Source organism: Bidens hawaiensis, unplaced genomic scaffold, assembly GCF_021521415.1.
Source record: "Bidens hawaiensis isolate Kalapana, Puna unplaced genomic scaffold, B.hawaiensis_p1.1 tig00001511_1, whole genome shotgun sequence".
NCBI classification, from domain to species: Eukaryota; Viridiplantae; Streptophyta; class Magnoliopsida; order Asterales; family Asteraceae; genus Bidens; species Bidens hawaiensis.
Window position 1 is genome coordinate 3,571,256 of NW_027491085.1, and position 8,626 is coordinate 3,579,881.

The 8,626-nt window shown below is 34.6% G+C and overlaps 1 protein-coding gene across 1 annotated transcript; it reads left to right on the forward strand.

Moving 5' to 3' along the window:
- Positions 1–80: 80 nt before the first annotated feature.
- LOC143582060 (uncharacterized) lies at positions 81–6,522 on the forward strand. The gene is made up of 6 exons (XM_077064711.1): positions 81–92; positions 142–243; positions 336–425; positions 534–564; positions 3,755–4,741; positions 5,426–6,522. The coding sequence occupies exons 1-6, from the start codon at positions 81–83 to the stop codon at positions 6,520–6,522; spliced, it is 2,319 nt and encodes a 772-aa protein (XP_076920826.1).
- The last annotated feature ends 2,104 nt before the right edge of the window (positions 6,523–8,626 follow it).

The window sequence follows — 8,626 nt, forward strand, 5'->3', positions numbered from 1 at the left end:
TTTCGCAGCAAGCACCCTCAAATTTTAGCCACCGATTTGTGAAATTTTGGTTAGTATGAACTGATTTATGCTTAATAAGAATGGATTTGAATGTATGTAGGTAGATTTGTTCTTAATATAAACTGATTTGTATATGTGTAGGTAGGTTCAGTTGATTATGCTAATTTGGTTTTGATTATTGTTGAATTGTGCATTGATTTGGGCTTATATGAACTGATTTGTATGGATTTGCTCGATTTGATGGTGATTTGGGCTTAATATGAACTTATTTGTGTGCTAGCTTGTTTAATAAAAACTTATTTGTATGTGTGTACTTAATATGAACTGATTTGTAGTTGTTAGCTTCTGTTTTGGGCTTTTATGTACAATACATATTGATTTTGTGTATGTGTATGTATTTTCCGGTGAGACTTGCTGCTGACCGGGTTCGACATTGCTGCTGCTGACCCGTTGGTTCGATATTGCCTGAGTACCTGACCCGTGGTATGTCAACTAATTTTTTCTAATTTCTTTACTTTATTTCATGTGTTCAGATTGAGGCTTATGAGCTACTACTTATGCAAGGTATTACTTTGTGTTTGTTTGTTCAGATTCCACTTGCAGCTATCAGTTCTGTTTAACAACATAAGGTCTTGTATTATTGCATCATATGAACTTACTTTTGTAGATACATTAGTTTTCATCTTAGTTTTCATTTTAATATTTTAAATGTAATGACCATAATCTTGTAAACATAACATGTTTACAAACTTACAGGTTATTGACCAACTCACATATCGGGAAATGAGGAAAAGAATGCAGAGTGTTGGAATCTAAAGCATTTTTGGGACAAACAAGTAACAAACATACCTTTTCAATATTTTTCTTAATTTTGGTCATTAACAAAATGTCATGTGGCTATAAGTTATATATATATATATATATATATATATATATATATATATATATATATATATAATTTGGGCTTAACGAGTCATCTAACAAGCGAGCCACAAGCTTGGCCAAATTTGGCTTGCGCACAGAACGTTTACAGGCCGACCTGGCTCTGCTTGACTTGTTTACAGACCAAATTTGGCTTCCGCTCGAGCCTAGTTGAGTTCGGACTCGGCTCATTTACATCCCTGCCACTCTTACTTGTATGCTCATTTACCATAATTTTATTAGGTCCAAATAGTCATTATTCAGAAGATATTTTCTCAAGTTTCCTCATTCATTGACGTGCAACTTTTCAATAGGTAACGATATGTTCATGTCAAACTCGTGATTATTTTCTAAACTAACATTCTTGCTTTTGTGTTAAGTGTATTATTAATATGTAGTTTTGTTTTAACTTATAGTGTATACCTTATTTTGTAGGATTAAATTCATGTTTCAAGACACGAGATTTATAGCACATCCACAAATCTCACAATTTATGGATTTGAAGAAGGCATCAAATAAAAGAAACAAAGTTGATACGTACGAGAATGACGAGATATGGTCTAGTTAGTTTTATGTTTTAAATATTTGACTTAAAACAAAGTGTTTGTGGTATGCTTTAATTGTTTCTTCTATGTTTAACTTAAAACAAAATGATTATATATATATATATATATCCATTGGTTGCGGTTTGTATTTGGACAAAATTTGCATATATTTGTTTTAGCCGTAAAAAGCGGGGATTGCCGAAAGCATAAAAAAGAGTATTATCGACGACAATTGCGGAAATAGCAGCGACAAAGGCGTCGCTAAAAGCCCACCGGAACTGGCAAATGGATTCCGGCGACACCTATTAGCGGCGACACTGTCATGTCGCCGCTATTGCTCCTGGTTGGACCATTAGCGGCGGGGAGTTAGCGGCGACATTTTAGGGGTCTTTAGTGACGTATTTTGTCGTCGCTAAAAGTCAAGTTTCTTGTAGTGATGTGACACATGTTTTGCTGAAATATGTAATGTTTCTATCATATTGAATAATTTTTTTATAGTGAGATATGTACTTGAAATATATTTATGGTTTGGTAGGTCACAGAGTTGAAGAATGAAAGCTGGAGGATGGGAAGTAATACTTTGTGACGGTTTAAAGCTGGAACAAGTGAATGATCGGCATAATGGAACTAGTGGATTGCCTTCAATATACATAACGATTATTCTCTTGCTCTTGTTTTGCTTCCTGAAAGGAGGTTCCATCAACAGCAAAGATCCTATGTCCAAACAAATATGTTATAATGCCTTTCATGTAGGTAATTACACAACTGGTTTAAATGTATTTGAAATCTTTAACATCATGTATAAATCACTTTGAATAGGTGCAAAAAACCTGCAACGATGGTGTTTCTATGGCATCTGGGCAATGCCGGCAGCAAAGAGTTGAAGAGTACTTAAGTTGACTGAATATGCTTACTTCCAACACATATGTTTAGCATAAGGAGCAAAAAGGCTAAAATGATTAGCACTAGACTGGTAATGAAAGAGGCTAATATGATGTTTGGAAATATAAATACAATCATGATCATTGCACTCCACGTCTTTTGTTGAAAATTACTGTTTCTGCAAAAATAATAGTTCCATTTTTTTCTTTATACTTTGGTTGAGGTATTTTTCTTTTCTGTAACCATTGTTTCGTTTGTAACAAAAAGCATATGTTTGAAGGTTTCAAAAGTTACTATATCAAATTTTAAATAATATTTGTGTATGGGAACTTTGCATTCAATATTACTATAATGGATGTATATATATAGAAAGTATATCTAATGAAGACATATACAGTCCAAATAAAGACAGAAAGTGAGGTTAGTATAACAATTAAGATGGTCTTGAATAGTTATAAAATTATTCTTCCCTTCCAAACATTAAGTAACCCTTTCAAAGTGGAGGAACAATTCCAATCATCAGGCGGTTAATTCTTCAAGTGCGGTTAAACACAACCGGCCAGAAGCTTGAATCTAATTACCGTATACAGATCAAAGGCTGCTTATTTGAAATGATAATAATCAAGTTTTTAATCCGAAGAATGTGTTTTGGAAAATATTCATTAGAAATAGATCAGAGGCATGATCTGAGTTGGCTTAGGTACAAGTTTTGGTCAATACCGGATTCAATATTTCAAAAGTATTGGCTTGTAATTATTGGGTACAAGAGCAACAGGAACATATGGACCAGTAGTTAATAACTTAATTAATATCCCAGCCAGCTTGATGATCTGCATCAAGTGGGCTTGTAATACTAGGGAGGTGCATAAGCCCAAAGCGGAATATTGTAAAAACCTTTTTTCAGAAAACATCTTTTTTTCTAAAAAAGCCTTATTTTCCGACGAAGTATTTAGAACTTCTTTATATTATAGAAATCTTTTTAAAATAATGATTTTCCAAGTGGAGAATATAATAACTTTTAACGCAATTTTTTAAACAATTTGAGGTTATTTTTTAACTCGAATCTTTGAATTACAGAAACAGTGATGATTAATTATTTGTATGTTAAGTCGTGGTTGGTGGCATCAAGAAGAGCCCCGATTATTTGTATTCTAATTGTGGGGTCCACTCTTTGATTTGTTAACGTTTTGTTTGTTGGATTGATTCAAAGTGTATTTTTTTTCCTGTTCCACCTGTTTACACTTTAGTAGTTTACTTTATGCTTAGACATAATAATCAAGTATATTAAAAATATCATGTTGTAAACAAACTTACAAAAGTCTAGAGGCTGCTAGTCTCTTTACAGTAAACCATTATGGTTGCTGGTTTTCAATTTTCTTATTTCTCATCTTGTCACTTATGTATAGTACTTGGCCTTTTGGTCCTGTTTAACTTTTGCTTATCTAATCAAAACTCGGATCATGTATTGTGCATTGAGGGCGAGAGACAAGCACTTCTCCGCTTCAAATCTGGCCTCACTGATGAAACAAATCGACTTAGTTCATGGGTTGATGACGACATAGACTGTTGTAGATGGGTTGGGATTCTTTGCGATAATTCCACCGGTCATGTCCATCGGATTCATCTTCCTGAACCTGATGGTCAATGTGATTATCAAGATTATGGCACCCCGAAAGAATACGAAGAAGCCTCAAAGAAAAGGCTGAAGGGGGATTTAAGTCCATCATTGTTGTACCTAAAGCAACTCAAACATCTGGATTTAAGTTGCAATGATTTTGGAGGGATAGAAGTTCCTAAATTCATTGGTTCTCTTGAAAACCTAAGGTATCTTAACTTATCAAGTTCCAACTTTGGTGGAATCATCCCTCCTCAATTGGGGAATCTTTCAGAGTTGCGCGTCCTTGCTCTTGGAAGTTTCCATAATCGTTTTGTCCCGAAGAAAACAGTTGTGTGGAATATGCAGTGGTTGTCAGGTCTACGCTGGTTGTATCATTTGGATATGAGTGGCGTAAACCTTAGCAAAGCAAGTGACTGGCATCAGGTGATTAACACCCTACCTTCTTTGGTCCAACTACATTTGTCTAATTGTGAACTCTCACATATACATCCCCATGTTCCTAGTATTAATCTCACATTGCTTTCCTTACTTGATCTTTCTTTTAACGATTTTAATAGCTCAACGCCACCGTGGATATTCATGTTAACGAATCTAGTTTCATTGGATTTAAGTGGGTGCAATATCCATGGCATTATTCCTAGTAGTGTTTATAGCTTCCGCAATTTGACTTCTCTCAGATTTCTTTATCTTTATGGGTACGATTTTATGAATTCTTCATTAGCATTAAAAGAGTTGTCCAATAGTAATCTCATCTCATTAGATATTGGTTCTTGCGGTATTTCAAGTTTACTTCTCAATTCAATTCAGAATTTAACTTCTCTCCTTAGCCTTGACCTTTCATACAATCAACTCACCAAGAAAATACATAACTCATTGGGTAACCTTTGTAATTTAAGAGAAATTGATTTATCGGGAAACCGGTTTGGCAGCCTTACTTTCACAAGCCTTCTTGAAAGTTTCTCAGACTGTGAATCACCTTGTTTGGAGTCATTCTGTGTAAGCAACTCGAGACTTTCTGGTCCCATTCCTTCTACGATCGGACATTTATCATCATTGAGGGAATTATATATATCAGATAACCGACTGAATGGCAGCCTACCTGAAAGCCTCGGTCAACTTTCAAAGTTGAATACTTTAGATTTTTCTTACAATTTGTTTATGGGTGTTGTGACAGAAGCACACTTTGCCAAACTAGTGAACTTGAAATATTTAGATGGTACACGCAACAACTTAACCTTAAGACTGCAAGTTGCAAAGTGGATTCCCCCTTTTCAGATGCAGTCTTTACATTTAAACTCTTGGCATTTGGGCCCGGAGTTTCCATCTTGGCTTCAATTTCAAAGAGATTTAAGACATCTGGACATAAGCGAAACACACGTATCTGCACACATGCCTGAGTCATTTTTTGAATCATTCCCCAATTTATCTTATTTAGATATGTCGGAAAATCATATCTAAGGAACGTTAACATTGTTGGGTATCCCAACAACACTTGAGGTACTTGTTTTGAACTCTAATGAGTATCGAGGATCATTACATCATTTTTTATGTTCTGGTGCTGCGAAAGAGATACGGGATCTTAATTTGGGAAATAATCATTTGTCGGGCGTTATTCCAGAGTGCTGGGAAGAGTGGCCAAGTTTAGTATTGTTAAACTTGGAGAACAATAATTTATATGGCGAGATTCCAAGAACATTGAGTTCCATACCTTCCTTACAGTTCTTGAGCATACATGGGAACAATATATCCGGAAGATTGCCTCCTTCTCTCATGACCTTGTCAAACTTAAAGGTCCTTCAACTTGGGAGAAATAAACTTATTGGAAACATTCCAGCATGGATTGGAACAAAACTCACCCTTTTGAGAATTCTTAACCTTAAATATAACGAGTTTGATGGAAATATTCCTCAAGAGCTTTGTTATCTTTCGCATACTCAAATACTGGATCTCTCTCATAACAACCTCTCCGGAAACATTCCAAGATGCTTCAACAACTTTAGCGTCCTTTCCGGTAAAGAAACTGACTCAGATGTTCCATTTTATTTTCATGTTGGCTTTGCATCATTTGTTGCTATTGTTGGTGATTCATTGGTGATGAAGGGTCAAGAGGACACATATAGCACTATTCTTCCACTAGTGATGTTGATAGACCTTTCGAGTAACAAGCTCACAGGACACATTCCCAGTGAGCTAACGTCCCTCGTGGAGTTGAAATCATTGAATTTGTCAAGAAATCAATTGAGTGGGAGTATCCCAAAGAAGATCGGAAACATGAAAGCACTTATATCTTTTGATTTATCAGTAAACATGCTTTCTGGGGAACTTCCCATGAGCTTGTCAAAATTGAATTTCTTGAGTAGCTTCAACGTGTCATACAACAATTTGACAGGGAGAGTTCCAACAAGTACTCAAATTCAAAGCTTGAATGAACCAAGCTTCTTTGGCAACAAACTTTGTGGAGCCCCGCTAAAGGAACGGGATAGTTGTGTAGTAGTTGAAGTACCAGTTCATAAAAAGCAAGACAAAAAGACGATCATGGAGCAGACTGGGGATTGATTATTACTGTAGTGGTTGGATTTCTTACAGGATTTTGGATCATTGTGACTCCACTGATAGTCAGCAATTCATGGAGGATTGCATATTTTCGTTACTTGAATAAATGGATCAAGATACGTGGTTTGTGATGTGTTATGCATGATGTTGTGATATGTATCCAAGTGATGAAAAGGCAACAATGTTATTCATTATTTTACTTAGAAATATGTACACTTTGTATTTAATTATATTACAAACTTTTACTCACGCGAGATGATTGTTTAACGTTGTCTTAGACATAATGATCATAGAGAAGATTGGCTGAGGTATAATTACATTGTTGTGGTTGATTTTGGTCGGAATAATATAATTAAACAAACCGTGCTTTGTGTGTTGATTGATTTAGAAAGAATTAGATTGATCCTGTTATGTGACAAAACACATCCAGACGAATTACTGTAACAAAAAGAAAAATAAATAAATAAACGTTGGATTTGTTCACTAGCAAATCAAATAAGGACGCAGCAAAAAGATGTGAAATTAACAACAACAACAACAAAAATGATTATAAATTAGTTTCGAGTGGACAAAATACCTTTAGAGAGTGCTTGTTTCACGAAATTCGTTCCTCTTTGACCAATCCAAATTTCTATTAATTTACAAGATTATATATAACTTTTGAAAATTAATTTTATAAAAAGGAAAATATATTAAATGGATTTTTTTTTCACAAAAAATAGTTAGAAGATAGCAAAGATTAGTGACATGTGTTAAAATAGATAAGAACCTAAATTACCATTTACTTTCAAAGAGAAAGATAAAATGGCAGGTTGTGGTGGGTATATTTTATTTGACCGGTGATATTTAATTAATAACTAGTAAATACTACCCGCGCGTTGTGCAGGTATATAACAAAGAAAAAAAACGATCAACATTTGAAAATGTTAACGCTAGTCAAAACATAATCAAAGAAAGAACTATACAACTAAAGTATAAGAACAATTATATTATATATTAAAGGAAACATAACTGCTATAATGGGTATTTTGGTAAATTCAGGTGTAAGGCACCCGACGGCCAGCACTGCGACAAACCATGCATGTACCGGTTGAATTGAATCTACCTGAGAGCGGCTGTAATTGACGGGGTGCCATCTCCGGCAATGGATCGTTTGAAGACTGAGGGAGAGAAAATGATGACCTACGGTTCCGTTACCCTTCACTGGCGATGGTAGCGATAATTCGACGGCGACGCGCAAACGGGTGTTTTTCTCCAGTTAATTGTTTCACTACTCATTCACCATTGATAGTTACTTCGTCATGTAGAGCAGTGATATTGTACCGGATGGTATGGAGGAATTACTTTGATTGAAAAATTACAAGTTGTTGTAATTATGAGTTTAACGATTTGAAATCTCTGCTATGGTTTTAACTTTATTACCATATTTTGACTTTTTTAGGAAAGTCGAATAAGTTTCTTTATATCAAACCCTTGATTGAATGCCATATATTAAACTTGTCAAAAACATGATCATAAATCAGATACACATATCATTAGGTACCAAGATCACCATTCTATAAGTGCAATGGTTTGACTTTGATAAAGTCAAAATTTTACATCATCTAACGTTTCAAAGACATATGAGGTGTTTGTTGCAACAAAAATAACTTACAGAATAACTTGACCCTCGTATTAAACGGTTTACATTTCTTTTAATATTTAATTTATTGGATTTTTAATAGGAAGGGTAGTTTTGTAATTTTATTTGGACTCAACTAGAAATTTTAACAACGTTAGCTGCTAAGGACCAATCATCTTACGAAATGTAACTATTTGGCCCATCTGCGAACAAATTTCCAACCATCGAGATTAACTATGTAATTAGCAAAGCATGAGGAGCAAGCATGTAAGAATTGTAATCCACATGGCGTCATGGTCCAACCATGGAGCTAACTCTAATATATGTTAACAAATTAAAAATAGACTTAACTACATGGTTGGTCTCTATTGTTTATAAATATTGTACGTTTGATCTCTAAACTTAATTAATTACAAACTTGATTATAATAGTTATAAATTAACGCATTACTAAGGTGGTCCGGGCGCATTAATTTTGTAACCTCTG